Source organism: Aulonocara sp. 'chitande type north' Nkhata Bay, linkage group LG20 (assembly GCF_057382095.1).
Source record: "Aulonocara sp. 'chitande type north' Nkhata Bay isolate Kocher_YH1m ecotype deep benthic linkage group LG20, A_spYH_male_GT1.1, whole genome shotgun sequence".
In the NCBI taxonomy this organism is placed as follows: Eukaryota; Metazoa; Chordata; class Actinopteri; order Cichliformes; family Cichlidae; genus Aulonocara; species Aulonocara sp. 'chitande type north' Nkhata Bay.
The window spans coordinates 9,086,175-9,104,926 of record NC_141363.1 but is presented as its reverse complement, the minus strand read 5'-3'; the positions used below and the strand labels follow the sequence as shown (position 1 = coordinate 9,104,926).

The 18,752-nt window shown below is 39.5% G+C and overlaps 1 protein-coding gene across 1 annotated transcript; it reads left to right on the top strand.

The window, feature by feature from the left end:
- The first annotated feature begins 561 nt into the window (after positions 1 to 561).
- rhoab (ras homolog gene family, member Ab) lies at positions 562 to 14,981 on the top strand. The gene is made up of 5 exons (XM_086278666.1): positions 562 to 719; positions 9,222 to 9,379; positions 10,787 to 10,907; positions 11,834 to 11,964; positions 12,169 to 14,981. The coding sequence occupies exons 2-5, from the start codon at positions 9,224 to 9,226 to the stop codon at positions 12,340 to 12,342; spliced, it is 582 nt and encodes a 193-aa protein (XP_086134792.1). The 5' UTR covers positions 562 to 719; positions 9,222 to 9,223; the 3' UTR covers positions 12,343 to 14,981.
- The last annotated feature ends 3,771 nt before the right edge of the window (positions 14,982 to 18,752 follow it).

Below are 18,752 nucleotides of genomic sequence, written 5' to 3'. Positions count from 1 at the left end.
CTTGTTTTCTGAAATTGACCGCCAGGTGGGGCAGTAAGCACAAAGTTTTTCCTGTTAGGCTCTGGCTCTGGCACTGTTTAGAATTGGACCTTAATGCTATAACTTGGGTTCAATTAACTCGGTTCTTAAAATATTTTCGCCCGTAGGGGCATAACCCCATCATTTATTTTATACTGGACCAGTACAGTAATGGCCACTGTCACTTGTTTAGCCCAAAGCTACAATTAGCTGGAACCTAAGGAAAACGAGTTACTGTTAAAGTGTAAGGAAATGTTGGAGTCAGTCGTTTTGGACACCGCGTAGTGGTTTAAGTAAGATTATTTTAGATTACCTGTAATTGGAAACCCTTGTAAAAGTCTTTTGGTTGGATAGAAACACTTACGCTGTTTTAAAACACATGTTAACCTGAGTGAAAGTCTTTTTTTTAAAAATTCCACCTGTGAAATAGACTCTGTTTATGGCTCACATAGTACCCTGAAATTACACATTTCCACAAGTGTTCATACCAAGTCGTGCCCGCGCAGGTGTGGCTCTCAGGCTCGTGCCCGCCACCCCTCCCCCTCTGCTAGAAACTACAAACCTTAGCGGCTCGCTCTCGTCAAGTAATTCATTGTATCAGATTTAGACGGGAGGAAGCAGCGAGCGAGTCGGCTGGTCGGAAAAACAACTTTGGTCCGGGAAACACTGAAAAACCCAACTGCTAGGCACATAAACTGAAGGTAAACAACTTTCTGCGATATCCGACTATGATGAAATGTTGTTTCTTTCGCACTGTTATTTTTAAAAGTGATGGAAATATTTTTTTAAAGTTGCCCGGAGCTGAGCGAGGCCGTGCTAGCGAAGCTAAAAGCTAGCGATGTTAGCTTACGGTAGCTAAGTTAGCCTTTCCCCGAGCCGACCTCTATTTTAGTGCCGCTTCCGCAGTTGCTGTTCAGTTGTGCTGAAGAAAAAACTAGTGTGTGCTTATCGTAGAAAGTCTTTCGACCCCTGCCTCCCCCTAAAGAAAATTATCAGGCTATACCGGGCACTGTTTACAAACTGTGCAAACTTAGCAAGGCTTATAAATGGAACCGCAAAGATTGGTCTAGATTGTCGAGTCTTAACCAAACAATGAGGCGATTTTCCTGACTTGCCTCGGCTGATCAGGCGGTTCTCCGGCGTCTCTTTTTTGTCTGTTAGTATGGCTGTTAGGCGGGTTATAATTTTCCCGTGACTAGTTAAAGATAAGAAGGGCGGTGTGAAAGAGCGTTGCAGTTTCTTTAAAACCTAAAATTCATATTTCTCGTCATTTTGTACGCTTTAGAAGGCGTCAGTTGTACTTGGGCGCACCATTTCTACTTATTAGGGCATTTTAAGAGTTGCGTTTTCTTTGAGACGCTTTGTGGCGAGAAGGTTTTACCTCTGGTAAATCGTACGTGTGTTATGTGTGGATCTCGCTTGGTGTGTAGTTTGGATGTTGGCCACCCACCCATTCTTCCACTGCGGACACACTAGCCATCTGTTGCCTCTGTGATGACGCCATTTTTCTGGTGACCCACCCAGTGGCTAGCTGGTTAAAAAAATGTTTGGTTTAACACTCCCGAGCTCTCACAGGCGACACAACTTTTTCTGTACCTTGGCTATAGTGGACGACCATGTATAGCAGAAGTCAGCTTTCTAACCCGCCACATGGGTGTTGCTTGGTGATACCAAAGTGATCCATCATCATATTTATGCGTTATGGTTATTGTTGATGTGACAGTATCATGGGTGTGACTTTGTGTTCTCTCACAGTTAAAATCAAAACTAAAGATCTAATGCAGTCTTGGGGAGATGGTAGCAGTGTATGTAATTGTCAAGTTGACAGAAGTATTTCCTGTTCTTTTTTTTCTTTTCTTTGACTAATAATGAGAAACTGTTACATGTAATCTAGTGCCGGAGCCAGTGACCACAATCGCAAAGCATAGCTTTTTGTATAGCATATAAATTGATTTTAAAGTACTGTACATTAATAATCAAAGTAAATATTTCTTGACATTATTCTTTTCAATGTAGAATAGCCTCCAGGGTAACTCCTTCATAAGGTTCTATCACTCTGAATCTGCCTCCTAATACACGAGCAAGGTTTTACTGCAGGACTTGTGGGTTGTTGCCCTTGAAGCTGTTAACTAAATTCATATCCTCTCCACTGTAATAGAGGAAGATGATGGCTTTTGAACAGTATCCAATTTAGATAAATGGTCAGCTTTGTCAAAATAATTTCATACCGATTAAGACTTCTTACCCATACCACATATATATATCAGTACATGCGTGATGACAAAGACAAGCCCAAAGTGTAGGATGGTGATGAATGGGTGGCTGGAATTTGTGTGCTGATTATTGGTAATTGTTCTGCAGCCTTATTATCCACAATAGTGTCTCCAGAGGTTTGTACCAAAGAAACTGTAATTGTTTTTATTTTATTCTTTAAATTGCAGTTGGTACCATAATCATTTTTAAAATGGTGTATATTAAATGTTTAACAGTAATTTTATTGGCTGTGCTAATCTGTAGATCAACTGGTCTCATACACTTGATGGTATGCTTAACCTAAGCTAATAAAAGCTTCTGGTATTGATTATGGTAACTGGAGTCTCAGAACTGAAATGCATTTTGAAATTGTTGTTAACAAGAATTGATTGAGCCTTTGAAATTTGACAGTAGTGCTTTTACTTATGGTTTTCTTTTTCATTTTAATTGATGATTGATGACTGTGCCTCCTGTTTGCGGAGTAATTCAGTAAGATGTAGTTATCAACGAACAGTTATCAGAATGTAGTATGTAATAGGAACCTACATTTCTACTATATGTATTGTATTAATAAGGCCCACGATGTTGTTCCCTTTAATTTAATGTTGTGTAAAGTACACATTATAGTATGCGTGTTTCATTGTATGTTTATAACGCTACATGGCTAATCCGTTCAATGCTGTAAAAAACATTTCCTGTTTATAGAACTGGGCTTGAAAGGGCATCACATATGTGCATACTTTAAAAGTAAATTTGAAAACCGAGACCAGAATTGCTCCCACAGTAACTTACAGTGGTTTTTATCTTCGTGTATTGTGATGCCCAACTGGAGCTGCTAGTGCTATTAGTTAAAACATTGAGTGTGGTAAAGTTCATTCAAGTATGAAATGCACTGAAAATTCAAAAGAAAAATTGGATTTATTTTATTTTGTTTATGATCAAAAACTGTGGCATAAATAGTTATTTCCTCTAGATTCGTACCTGCCTGAAAAATGAGAGATGAACTGAACCGTGGGTTTAAAGAAATGCTACACCCTTAAAATAAATGAATTATCATCTGATCGCATACAGGGCAAAACCGAAACCGTGACGTACAGATTCATCTGCACTGTTTATACCGACAATGGTCTGATATTTACAGATGGCTGTCTAGCCACTTTTAGCAAACCAGCAGGGACAAACTGGAGTACACACAATGTTGAATCAAGTTCAGCAACATTGTACTTGGTAGGCTGAGATGACATCCAGTCAAAAAACCATGGGTTTGACCAGTGTGAAGAAGCTGTTTTCAATTCAATCTTTCACACAGACAGAATTCCTAGATCACAGGGGACATGGCCAGACAGCTAACTTGATGAGCAAATACTGTAAGGTCATAATTTAAAGGGCTGTCTTGACCAAAGGTAGCTAGTATAACAAGCTCGTCTTTGTTACTTTGACATGTAATGACCTGAGTTCCAAAGTAAATTCATACACCGTGTATCTCTAGCCAAACTGCTTACAGCAGGTGACTACTGCCTACATTAAGTACAGGTTATGTTAGGGGAAAAATCGCTGAAATGCAAATATTTCTCTTCTTGAATACAACCCTTGTGAGCAGCCTAGTCATTTCATTAGCTGAAGATCTATGACATGTTGTCAAGTCTGTAGTGCTTTAGCAAACTAATAGCGCATACATTACCAAGCAGTTTTAAAGGGGATATTTTTATACTGCATTTTTCCGTTATGTATGTGCTGTACATATTGATAATAAATTGCATTTCTTTGGGCTGCAATTTATTATCAATATGTACAGCACATACATGTTAGATCACAGAAGAAGCTTGTGTCACGTATCTGTGAGAAATTGAAATATTTATCAGCCAGCAGTCAGTTAACCAGCCTTAAGTGGGGGTAATTTTCCACCCTGGAGAATGTATGTGTGGGGTTTTTCCTCACCAAGCATACACACCTTATCGATGCCACCGTGGCACTTTCTAAAGGTTTCTTGTCTTTTGTTTTGTTTTTGTTGTTGTTTTCTTTCTAGCAGACAAGATGATGAATCATCAGGTGCACAGTAATGTTTAAGGCTGTGTCATACAAAGTGAAAATGCTGACAGAATAGCATGTCACTTCACACTTGAATGACGTGTGAAAGCATTATGGAAGTGTTTTTGTGTTTGAAAGTGGTTGTGTATCTAAACAGGGCTGCTTTTCATAAGTAACCAGAAATGCCTACTTGATTTTTTTTTTTTTTTTAATATAATATTTTAACAAACTAACAAAAAACTGCTGGCTAAGTGTATATTAACCAGTTGTTATTTGTTGCTCTCTGCTTCTCTGTGTACTCTTCGCTGTAATTTGATCCTGTTGGTTGTCAACGTCTCTCTCATTTGAGTTAATCTAATAGACTCTTGCTGACTACCATGCTAATTGGGTGGGGATTTGCACGTGTAGCCTAGTCCTTACTATCTACAAGGTTATGACTGACAAGTGAAGTAACATGTTACCTTGGTTTGCTGCTCATCCAGCATACAACACAGCTTGTATAACCAGTCGTGTTTTGTTAAACTCGAACAATATACTATCTTTAGTGACGGTCAGCTTGCCCACTATCTGCGTTATCACCATGATGTCAATGTCTGAGAATGTGGTGTTTTTGAAAAGGACTTGTTACGTCACTCCTGTTAATTGACAAACATGTTTAAATTTAGCATGGCTATGAAAAATGGGCTGCCTAAATTTTAACAGCCGATGATGATGTGTGGAAATCTTCATTTCACATTCTGTTTGTTGTAAACAGGTAGACAATGCTCAAGTTTTATTTTTTCATTGAGTACATCTGGATTTTAGAAAAGGAATGATTAACTAACAATTATCCTGTCGTTTAAATGTACATCTAGAGACACTAAGGGCACTTAGTCATTATTCAATGATGCCCCCTTGAAAGGTGCACGTTTACTTGATGCATTGGTCCAGAGATTTTACATTACAATCTACACGTCCTAAAAAAAATTGGCAGGTATGTGGAAACGTGCACAGAGCGTCACAGTCATTGTCTGATGACAACATTACGTCATAGATCCTAGCGTGCTCACAGCTCCAGAATCTGAAAACACGCTTTGTAGCTTTCAATCACGTGTGGGATGGGCAACATTGTTATGTAGTTTTTGTACTTTGGCCATCAGTATTCACCCTAAGAACTAATAATCAACCTATATTAATCTTTTGACAGCACTTCTGTACTAGGTCATACTTACATTGTGATAATTGTATTTACTGAAATTAATGCCTAAAACCAGCTTTATATCATTTCTATTGCGGAGACCCCTGCTAGCTATTAAGCATGGTTGGTACGTTTAACGACTTGACGTGTAACCAACATTCATCAAAAGGAGGTCACAGATACTCATTTTTACCTAGTGGGCAAATTGACTGTATACCCACCTCTAGGCTACAGCTGCCCCAATTCTTGTCTTTTCCTTTTATTCTCAAGTCATGGTGGGGGTGATCTGATCCTTTTTTTTTTTTTTTTCCTCCTTTTTTTGGACGCCGATGTCCTACTTAGACAATTCATCTACCATTTATGAGATGCTTTCCATGCTTTTTAGATTTGATAACTAGAAATTGAAAAGAAAATGTGTAACATAATTATTAACTAATTTATGTTCACTTGCTTCATCCTCTGTTTCTTCATTTCTATGGGAAGGGGCTAACTGAGCAGAGCAGCGGGCATAAGATGAAGACAACGCAATTTGTTCCTGAGCGCAATACAAGCCAGTCCTGGCCAGAGCATTAACAGCTCTGTCACAGTTGCTCTGCTTGGCAAGCAAATTTTAAAAAATGAGAGAGTGAAGCCCACAGGGAAGAGCAGCATAGCCAGCGAGTGACAGGAACTCTAGCATGTGTGACTTTAACCTGTGGTTGATGAATGTGTTCTGTGGAAAAAATCTTAGTGGTGGAAGTAAGCCCTTTGTTCAGATGTGCTGTGCTTTAGGAAAACGCTGCCTTTTCATCAGAAATTTACTGATTTTGTTGCCAGAAACTAAAGACTGTAGGCACATGTATCTGAGAATTTCAGTTGCATGGAAATTACTATATGGACGTAGGGCTGCTCAATTAATCGAATTTTAATCACGATTACGATCTGGGCTTTCAACGATCATTAAAAATGACTGAGCCGATTATTAGCCCCTCCCTCATTTATCCGCGACACCTTATAAACCGGTCCGTGGCGCAAAAAAGGTTGGAGACCGCTGATTAAGAGGACCCGAGGGAAGCTCGGAAAGCTAAGCAGAAGTTATTTGGAGAGGAGAGTGACTGCCGTTGGTTGAAAAGAGAGTTTAAAAAAAAAAAACTTCAGTGGTGTTGCACACTATTTTATATTATTTTTTTAAAGTCATTGTTAACCCTTTAAAGCCGGTCAGAGCAGCACGCTCCGTTTTGCGTAACTATTTTTAAATCCCTGTAGAACCTGAACCGTGTTTTGCATATGAAACCGGAGGAGTTGTACTTACATCTTATGCCATCAGCTTGTCCTCGGTCACGGTTTCGTTCCACATATAGCTTTGCAAAAATTGCATAAAAAGCGCTTGCAGGAACAAAAACATAATATTCCAGAAACACGCTTTGCCGTTCCTATCAGCTGTTCGTAACACTTCCCACAGTGAAATGAGGCACATGCTGTTTTCTTTGCAAATTTGCATCATAGGATTGTTTTTTGTTTTTCCTGCAGTATATAAAAATTGCTGTATCTCCAAAATAAAACTATGAAGACACTCAAAATAAATTTCCTGTGGTGGGAAACTATTTTTTGCAACTTTATTGTATTTAAAGTTTTGAGGGATAAACCTCTTAAATTTCTCCAAGTAGAAATATATGTAAACAAAACAAAAGCGATTTTCAATTTTTTTTGTAGTTTATTGCACTTTTTTGCAATTTATGTAATTACTATGCACTTAATGCATACATATTATTAAAATATGGGCTATAACAGTTGTATTGATGTATAGCAACTTGAAATGCTCCCACAAATGGCACTACAGCATGTAAAAAAAAAAAAAAAAAATATATATATATATATATATATATATATATATATATATATATATATATATATATATATATATATATATATATATATATATATATATATATATATATATATATATATAAATATATAAAAAAATAAAAAAAAAAGCTCTGGTGGACTTGGTTCTATAGTAGGTCTTAAAGGGTTAAATAAATATCGTCAAATAATCGTGATCTCAATTTCAGTGAAAATAATCGTGATTATCATTTTTGCCATAATCGAGCAGCCTTATATGGACGCACACACAAACATAATGGTATATTAACTAATTTTTATTTTCATGCAGCTGGGGTTTTATTAAACTATGGTACATCAATAAAACTCTGGTACCCTAGCAGATTAAAGGGGCCAGTTAAACAAAGATACATCTCCAGAACTGCAGCAGATTAACACCATATTTTAGCTGACGGATTGAAAGACAACAGGAGAGGTGTCAAGCAGTTTGCTCTCTACCACGCCTCCACCTGACTCACTATGATGGAGATAGCAGGGTAGAGAATGATGATTGGCACTCCACACTGCTATACCTTCTCAAACCAAGGAGGAAATATCCATTCAGGGATGTGATTTATTAGCCCTGCTATGTGAGGTCCCGTTGTCCTTGTGCTGTTAGCAAGTACACAGTATATGTACTGTGTTGGTGTGAAAGTCTAAGCAGCAGGGCCACCATGACAAATGAGCTATGTTTGATGTGTGCTCAATGAATAAAGAGAGCGTTTCAGTGTGTCCAGCTGAACAACGCTAGCATTTAAAACACATTTCCTATTCAAATGAAGACAAGTCACCTTCTTTTGTCCTGTTTAGTGTCTCAGATTTTTTTTTCTTTTTAAATGTGGCTGAGATTATAGTCATTTTCCATAGTTTAAACAGCAGTGCATATTAAATAATTGTAAAATATCTGTGGAGGTTCAGCAGAAAATCCAAAACACTGGCACTCATTTCGTGTCTTTAACATTCAGCTGAATGCAATTTCCCAACATGGACTGATCCTAGCTGCTGCAAACCAGTGACACAAGACTGCATGTCACTCATTTGCACTAACTTCCCTTAACTCTGTTGGGCAAGTTCATCTCACACCCACACTGGTGCGCTTGTTGGGTCATTTACAATAATGAATTACTGGAACCTTGACTCAGTACTTCCTAGTAGCTCGCATCTTTGTGCACCACACAACACCTTTGTGATGTTGTGTATAGGTAGTGCAGAAAACGTGCAGTGCAGTGCAGTTAGAAGAACAGGGGACAGTGTAAACACTACACGTATTCTTAAGTTACATGCACAAGACATTGGATTATTAATGAAAGTGGGTTACAGTTATTTACTCAATTTTACATCGAGAATGTGAACAACGTAATTAACCTTTTAGTTTTTAACAAACTATATGTAGTAGCCTGCAGGAAGTTTAACTTTACCCCAATACAAAATGATTCCTGCTCTTTTCTTTGCCATTTTTATCAAGTATACTCTGTTTTCAAATCAGTTTGAATAGTGATACCAATATATTTCTGATTATTTTCTGATTTCATTAATCATTTCACAACTCTGGGGGGCTTCTGAGACTGAGTTGCTTTTCAGCTATGTGGTTTAAAGGTGTTAAGTGTAGTGTTGCATAGTTCAGGTGCACCTAGCAACACTACCCTTCTAGGTGGCACAAATGTGACTCAACTTTCACATTTTTCTCTGTTCTCATGCTCAAAATGGGCAGTCAAACAAGACCTGAGTAGCACAAATTTTATTTGTGAACAGGAGAGTAATTCTCCCAGTGGTTACAGTCAGTGCCTTTTTGATGCTCTGCTGTAATGCCATACTATACATATACTTCATACAACGCTTTTCCTGTGGTTCCCTGATTAAAATGTTCCTTTTTGTATTCCACCAGGGATGGCAGCCATCCGTAAGAAGCTGGTAATAGTGGGGGATGGAGCGTGCGGGAAGACTTGCCTTCTAATTGTCTTCAGCAAAGATCAGTTCCCTGAAGTCTATGTCCCCACTGTGTTTGAGAACTACGTTGCTGACATAGAGGTGGACAGCAAACAGGTGAGACAACTGCAGGGATTCGAACTACTACACTGCCTACTGATACTTAATGTCATGTAAGAGTGGTGCTTTGGGGTAGATGCTTTAGACCTGTTGACCCATCTGCATAAGTGACTGTTTTACTCTGTGAACAAATTTAAAGATTCTTACCTGAATTATATTTTTTGAATATTTTAATAAAGTAGGTGACTCAGTCTTGGGTCTTCTAAATGTCACAGCACATCTTTCCCTTCCTTACTATCTGCACTGGTTTTTGTGCTGGGACTCATTTCCTGGGTGCTTAATCATGCTCAGTGCTTTAATTCTACCTTCAGGGCCAAGTGAGCAAGTGTTGAAAAAATGTACTGTTCCATTTTCACATCTTCCTTCACACAACAGCAGTCATCTGCTAAGTCTGGTTTCTTTTTGAGCTTGGTCATCATGTTTTACAAAGTGTCTGTAGCTTGTGTGTTTGCACTAAGTGAGGATTATATAAAATATAGTAGGACACTCTGCTCTGGAGTTCAGTGGATTTGATTATTTAGCACTCCACACATATCCTGTGTGGGTGGAGTTAGTTCCTCCCAGATAACTGCGGCAGCCAGCCTCATCAGTCACAAACTCTTGAGTCCTGACCTCTTTGTGGGTTAATAGGATTCTGGGACGGGAAGTCTTTATTGGCTGTCTGATTTCTAACCTCCTGTGCTGCTGCAAAGGATTCATGCTTCTTGAAGTGTGACACTTTTCCAAATGCCTTCTTTTACCATTTAGATTTGCATTCTGTATAGAGAAGATGTTATGTCACTGTCATGTTTTGTATTGTCTCTGAAATTAAATGGCACGTGCAGAATGAACAAGAGCACAATTTATGTGAGCACATTGTTGGTATTTTTTCCCCTACCTCTTACAAATTTGGCACGTGTATTACATATACCAAGGCTTTGCAGAAATATTAATTTAAACTAAAATTGCTCTTTGAATGTGATTGATTTTAGGCAGCTTGTGGATGTTCTCTTATGTCTGGCTAATAATGTAATGCTTTATATGGCTTTCAAACTGGGTATTCAAAAGGTTGTGAAGAGAATATTTGAACTATTGAATGGCAACAGCTGGGGAAAAAAATGTATTTATCATTTCCATATCATAGATCATCACTCTTTCAGGTCTTTTTCAAATTATAATTAGTGATTATGTTAGTAATCCTTGCCAGTTTAAGGTTGTAAAAAAAGCCTTTATTGTCAGGACTGTCTGCTGCAGGTGTTGCTCACCTTCTTTGCTGGCTTCAGTGTAAAAGTTATGCTGATCAAGATGAAAATTACACATTTTTCCATCCCCTTTTGATCAGTTTTTAAAAGTTTTCCTTGTTCTCCTTTCATCAAATCTCATCTTTTGTCCTTCTTTGCCTTCTCTTTTCTCAATGTTGGTCAGGTGGAGTTGGCTCTTTGGGACACAGCAGGTCAGGAGGACTATGACAGACTGAGACCTCTCTCCTATCCAGACACTGACGTCATCCTCATGTGTTTCTCCATAGACAGCCCTGACAGCTTGGGTGTGTACAAAGCAAACACATTCTTGCAGTTGCATACACTCATGACATAAATAAAACAAATTCTCTCTTTTGTGTTTGCCACATTTCTGATTTCATTAGAAGATATTTCTGGACTGTTTTGATTGTGCACTTGCAGAGGAACTACTTACATTTGTGTGCACGCAGAGTAACAACTCGTTTGTTATGTAGTGTCATCCATTCCTGCTGTTAAACAGAGTCGTATCTTTTTTCCTCATGATGGTTATTAACAGCACTTCCATGATCACATGGAAATGGCTGTACATAAAAGTGATAAAAGCAGCAGAAAAATTAAACTGCCAGAGATTAATTAAGCTTCAATGAAAGGACATAGTTGTAATAAAACAAAGTCTTATTGCACGAAAGATTGTCATATATCTTCAAAGCAACATTTTTTGCTGACCAAGTAAGATAACATTTGATACTCAGTGGAGATAAAAGCAGAGCTCTTTCTTCTTTTCAGAAACATAATTTAATTATGTCTGCATAAGCTTAAATTTTAAAGACTGATCAGAACGCTGACATCCTCCAATTTTACTCTGCTAACACATTTAAATGTAAATGCAGCTGCGGTGACATCAAACTGCTTTGTTTTTGCAAAGAATGCAATGATGGTTTGTGGTGCCCACTTTTCCTATGAAAAAATGGGATTAAATGGTAAATAGTACTTTGTTTCTCCTTTAAGTGAGACACAGAGGGCTACAAAAAGATAAACAAGTCCACTGGAACAGGGCAGGGATGGACACATCATCACTGGAGAATGTCTTAAAGCAAAAAAAAGAAAGAAAAAAGGGTCACCTCAGGCATAAAGAGCTCTCAATTAAATTTTAGTCTGACAGTTATAACACTTAAACAATTGAATTATTTGTTTGTTTATGCCTCCCGTCTCTGGTCTTTGTCCATTACAGAAAACATTCCAGAGAAGTGGACCCCGGAGGTCAAACACTTCTGTCCAAACGTTCCCATCATTCTGGTCGGAAACAAGAAAGATCTGCGTAATGACGAGCACACACGCAGAGAGCTGGCCAAGATGAAACAGGTGCCTGACTTTTTACTTGGTTTGAATTAACATGTTTGTTCTGAACTAAGCGAGAGTGAATCTTAAGTGTTCTTCTGATTTTTAGATCTTGAATTAGTGGTGCCGTGTTTCTGCCAGTCACTATAGCAAAAGCTGTTTGAGATTAAACACTTATCTAGAATATGTGTGTTCCTAAACTACCACTTTGTTTTTCTCGGCTAATAGGAGCCAGTGAAATCAGAAGAGGGCCGAGACATGGCCGGGCGGATTGCAGCATTTGGCTACATGGAGTGCTCTGCTAAGACAAAGGACGGCGTGCGGGAGGTGTTTGAGATGGCCACCAGGGCAGCACTGCAGGCCCGTCGTGGGAAAAAGAGCAATAAATGTGTGCTACTGTAAATTGGCCGTCATATTTGGACTGTTTCACCCTGGGTTACTATACCTGGGGATAGGGCTTGGGAGGGACAGAGGGATTACAAGATGGGAGGGAGGGAGGGGGAGGAAGAAAAGAGTGCAGTAAATGACTACCGCTGTAACCTGGCTGTTTGTTGGACTGAATTTACCCTGGGACTTGGGTTTGAAAGGCTTTGATGGCAAAGTACAGGTGGGGAGACGAAGGGAAGGGAGGTGGTAAACGACTACCGCTGTAAACCATTGGGCTCTTTACCTGTGGGTTTACCATCTGGGTGGGAAATTTACACCAGCGACCAGCCAAATGCTGGAACAGTTACTTTTCAACAAGCCACTTACACTGATAAAGATCCTTAAGATCGAGTCCTTCGTAAAATCTAGCTGACTGGTAGCCCTGATAAAGTTGCTCATGAATTACAGGGAGTTGGGGACAATAACAAAATTTTTTAAAGTTACCTGAATGGATGACCAGACAGACGGAAGGGAGAAACGGACAGCACAGTAAATGAGTACCACTGTAAAAGGCCACCAGTGGACTTCATCCCCAGGTGCTCATGCCTGGAATTAGGGCTAAGATGGTGTGAAGTTTGGAAGATGGAGGGATGGGATGTATGAAGTTCTGAAGTGGCCACGATAAGACAGGGAAGCCAGGGCATCACTTCCTAGTTTTGCACTTTTATCTTACTCGTTATATGCTGTAGGTCAGTTAAAACAGCCCTCAATAGGAGACAAATCGCCAGTTAAATAAATTGAGTGCTCCTCAGAATGGTGCTTGAAACAAATTTGAGGTGTATTAGCTAGCACTTCAATCCGATGGAAGAAAAACTCTCTTATTGATAGGATTAAACTAGTAGTCACATGCTGTCAGGTGGGTTGTGTTATTGGAGAGGCATGGAGCATGCTCACATGCCATTTAGTTTCTCTTTGTAGTTAATCCTCTGTTTATAGACTCTGTGACAAACACATTTAGCCTCTACTCTTACTGGATAATCTGTTGCAGACACCTGACATTGAGTGCTGTTGTTATTTGAGGCTAGCTGCTTGTTTTAAACGAGATCTGAAGTGTATCTTATCACAATCTGCTTGCTTCAGATGATCTTAGTGTTTTAGAAAACACAGCCAGGTTCAGTTATTTCCAGGTTAGCAGCAGTGTGCCTTTGGTGGCCAGACAAGATGAGCATAAACATGCTGGAGTCTTAACTGCAGCTGGTTTGTCTACTTTAGTTCACATCTGAGGGTTCTTTAACATTTAAGTTCTTCAGACTGAATCAGTGGAAGTGGCAGGTGAATTGTGGTCCCATTGGAAGACAAAGGTAGCTTCCTGTGTTGCGTAGACCCACCTGAGCAAACTGCCATGGCTCTGCTCCCATCCCTTCCTGTTCCACAGCTGGCCGCTGGTGCTCATCCTCCTCTGGTTTTAGGCCAGGACAAAGAACAAGGAGGGGAGAGTAATGTTTACATGCACACCACTGATTTCCTTATTTGAGATGAATGACTATGAATATTACGTGTGTGTGCTTGTGTAAGCATGTAGAAGGGTCATGTGTACATTAAGCAGATCAGGTAAATTTTTGAGGGGGGGGAGGGAACGGATACCTGGGATTTACCATCCCTTTTACAGGTTGCCTGTTAGTAACTCTCATCTGCTTTAACGGTTAAAGAGAGACAAACAACAAAGTGACATGACCTTTTTATCCCAGAACAGTGCATAGAAATGCCAGAATTGTCAGGTTGGTCAGCCAGGTGGATTTCGTATAACATGCAGGTGAGCCACATCAAAGAAATAACCACCTGCTGCTAATATAGTTTTGTTTTGTTAAAATAAAGAAAAAAGAAAATGTAGGCATGGCCAGTCTGAGGATTGGTTAGTCACCAGCCTTTCCTGACTTTACTGTGTATTTTGCTAACACATTCTGGCTCTCTTCTGTGAAAGCGTTGCGCCCTCCTGTTCTTCTTCCTGGTCTACAGGGAGGAGCCTGTTCTAGAAACCAGTCTCGTGGTGTTTGTTTTTATACTTTATTTCCAACTTCTTTAAAAAAAAGTCATAAACATATGTTGTCTATCAGTATTTAAAAAATAAATAAAAAATAAAATAAAAAATAAGAGGTGGAAGACTAGGGAATACTTATGTTGCTTTAGGTTTTTGTTTTTTCCTTCTCTGTGCTTTACCTGAATCTTTCTGATGATTTACTGTTGGTTTTAATAACCAATCAATCATCCCGCCAAATGCTGTTGTTGGGCAGTCAGGAGAAAGGCTGGCCTCTCGGCTGCCTGTCTAGAGCATCGCTAGGACAATTAGTGCTGGCTTTTTTTTTTCTGTTTGTTTGTTTTTGAACACACTGTTAGCTGAAAAGACAAAAAAGGAAAGCAAACTTTATTCTCATGTACAAATCATTTTTATTTCTAGTTTTTATTGTATTTTTAAGTCCTTATTTTGGATGCTGAAGTAGTGATTTAAACAAAGGAACAGGAAAAAAACAAGCTGTATGCAAAGTCTGTAAATATATTAAAAAAATAGGAAAAAAGATGTGGGTTTGTTCATACTAGGCTATACACACGCACATGACTGGAAACTATTTGTAAACTAGCTTTGGTTTGTGTAATAAATTACTTTCTATAACACACAACTCCTATTCATTATCGTCCGGGTTGGGGAAGAGCACTTTGGCTCAGTCAATAAACATGTAATATAAATGAATGGTTTAGTGTTTAATGTACTGGTGCCTTTATGTCTTAAGATTACAACACTATGTCTGAATACATGACAGTAAAACTAGCACGGGAAATCTAGAGAAAAATCCAGACAGCAGCTGAGGGGAAGTGAAACGACTTGAGATGCAATAGAGCATTTTAAAAGGAACCAATTCTTTCTTTTTTCCTTTTTAAGCCTTTACTCGAGAGGTACATTTCAGGAAAAAAAGTAACATGAAGCAAAGACTCAACTCAAGGTTGCTGCAGCCAGAAACTAACTTAATGTTACGTGGGGGATGCACTAAATCTAAATGAGCTGCACAATACAGCTCAGGTGATCAGGGTTTAGGATTTAGTCTCTCGCAGGAAGCTTCAGTCATGCTCTTAATCTTAAAGTCATCCACACTTAATTTGTGCTACAGAACGTGGTCATTATTTTATACTTTGTGGTCTGAGATCAGTTCAGACTGAGAAGTCTCAACTCAGGATGAAAATATGAAATTGCATTCCCACTGCACCTTTAAACGTCAGAATGAGCTTAGATTAAATAAAAAGCTGATTCTCGCTGAAGTTTGATTACGACCTTGATAAATAACCAGTCGTTAGGATGACTGCTGCCTGGGGAGCAGAAAGTAACACCATACCACTCAAAGATGATGTTCCTGCGCTGCAGAGAGTGTGTGGGATGCTGAGGTGAGGCAGTTTCAGCCTGCGTGGGACGGTGCTGGATGTTGTGGGGCAAGTAATCGAGAATCTGCGAGTGTGTGCGGAGTGTGGTGCCACTCGGTGTCCAGCAGTGGTTGTGTAATGCAGCGTGGAGGAGTGGAAATCCAGGAATAAAATGGATTAAATGTATGAGCAGGATGGTACTTGCATGGAGCTGAGCCTACATACGCCTTTGTGTAACTTAAAAGAAAAAAATACCTCTGTGTAGCACATGTAAGCAGTCAAACGGCGTGGACTAAATACTGGTTAAAAAAAAATCTGCCTGTGTCAGTTCCTTTCTTGTGCTGCCAGACACTTTGATGTGAACACGGAAATCATGATTTGGAGAGTAATGATCGCCACGGGCATTCGAGTGCAAGAGGACACAGGAACAGAAATTAAGCATTCATTTAATATTCACAGAAGTAGCATAATAATGCCAGGCCATTTCAAAAGGAGGGGATATCAGAAACTCCGGCTACTTTATTATTTAAAAAAAAACCAATGCTGTGCAAAAAGCTTGAGGCACCATCGTCTCTTTATTATTTTGTTTCCAAGCAGCATGACTTTCTTGTCATTTTCTAAAGTGGTCTTGACCTATGGTTCTGAGTTTTCTGAGTTATAGTTTTCTGAAGGTCTTCCAAAGCTTTTCTTTAGACAAGTTTTCTTGCACAAACAATGAGCTATTAGCCAACAACTTGGCTCGGTGGAAGGGTGGCTATCAGGAAACCATTCTTAATGAAGGAAAACAGGGAGAAAAGGCTGATGTATTACAAGTTACACATTAAGAACTTGACTGAAAATAAGCAGGAACAGGTCTAATAGAGTGATGAATCCAAAGTATACATTTGTGGTTCAAATTGTCATCAGTGTATAAAGAGGAAGTAAGCAGAGAGGTACAACAGTGAGTGTCTACAGCCATCTGTAAAACACACTGGAGGCTCTTTAATAGTTTGGTGCTGCATTTTAGCCAGTAAGTTTGGGGTGCTTGTAGAAAACTGATGGAAGTAGACTTTGACCCACCATGAAAAACTATCTAGAATGCGTCTGATTGGCCACATCTTCATTTTTCAGCACAAGAATAATCTCAAACATACTGCCAATGCAGTAAAACACCCAGTGGAGCACAATCAGTCATGGATTGGCCTCCTCAGAGCCCAGATCTCAACATGATTGAAGCAGTGTGGGATCATCTTGACAGAACAGAACAAAAGGCAGCCAACATCCAAAGAAGAGCTTTGAATGTCCTGCACTATTTAAAAGAAATAAAAGAAAGCTTGACTAAGAGTTCAGGCTGTGTTCAAAAATAAAGGTGATTTTGATATTGGAGTTGTGCAAACTCTATTTTTGCCTTATATACTGTATTTACGTGTATTTACATGCACATTTCCATAAATCTCTGCACCCGTTTCCCATTTCCAAAACATAAGAAAATGAGAGGTACTTTAAGATTTTTGCTCAGTAATATTAAATGATATAGAAAATATGCCTCTAGTATACAGGTAGGAGGTCGTCTCCAACAGTAAACTACAAAAGCCACAGTGGGCGGATGTGAGAGGAACCACGTCAACTTAAGCCTGCCAGACTGCAAAGGACCGACCTCCGTGACTGCGGACCTTCTTGTAGGAGAGGGCCTCATCCAGAAACAATAAGCTGTGTTGTACTCTATTCTTATTTTACCGACTCTGCCCTCGTGATCTCATCTGTTTCCTGTTTGTCACTAAACGGGCACAGCCTCAGTCTCAGTAAAGTTTGTAATAACCGTATTAAAATGCTGTTACACTTGCAAAGTGGCAAACACAACACAGGCACACAAGAAGCAACATTGTTAGAACCACTGTAGTTTGTTGTAGTCACAGCTACACCAGCTATGACTATACAGACAGACACTTAAGACATATTAAGGGTATTCCCGACTTAATAAAAAGCACCTCCTCAACTGTGAGATCTCTGCTGGCTAGGCAAGGAAATGGACTGGGGCTCTCTAGAGACGCATTCAGAGCGAAACCCACGAAGTCGAAGAGGAAGGAAGGAAGTTCGTCACTGCCTACTCCACCCAAAACTGGTGGCATGTAAGACATAAGACGCGCTGTCTCTAGCGCAACACTTGTAGAGGAATGAGCTGAAGGGGAGGGTACCGATGCTGCTTTCTTTCTTTTGCTGTGTGGCTCCTTCCCCTCCCGTCTTTCTTTCTTTCTTTCTTTCAGTCAGTCTTTCCCTCTCTCCCCCTCCTTCCCTTCCCTTCCCTTTCGCCTAACAGCCGGGGAAGACTAGCGAGCAAAGAGGCTCAACTGCCGGCTTTATATACCGCTCTATTTTTAGCCACTCACGGGCCCGACTATTTTTAACCAATATGAGCTCATTGCCTGGTCCGCCTGTCCAATAAGATAAGAGGAAGATGAAGGGAGTCGTCCAATAGGTGCTAGGAAAAAAGAGAAGGGGCGGGTTACACAAGAGTCTGTTATCTGCAGTGAAACGGTCGGCTTGTGAGGGAGGCAGCAAGGAAAAAGGAAAGACCTCTCACTTTGCTGCATTTCCAAAGGATCTTTTTGAAGTTCATCATTATTCAGACTCGCTGTTCTACAGCCCAAAGCGGATCTGCATGGAGGCAACGATTTTTTTGTCTAATTATGCACCTAAAATTGTCTTTGATTTCTTAGAAGCGATAACGATACAATACATAGTTTTAAATTGTTTTAAAAATATTTTGTTGATCCCATTTATATAGAGGAGATTTTCGAAGAGAAGTGTGTGAAAATCCAATTAACCTGCCTAAACCTCTTGTACCTTCCTTGCAGAAGTTTTCACATTATGTTTTAAATTAGCATTAGCTAGCAATTGTTATTTTAAATATGTTAAAAAAAATAGTTAGTGATAATCTTTCAGTAAAAGCTAACCCCAAACCAAGCTATAGCCCCTGGCTTGAATTTGTAGGCCATAACATTTTGTTTGCGATCCATCCATCCTACAATAGACGGCCTTCCCAGGATGGGATGCCGTCT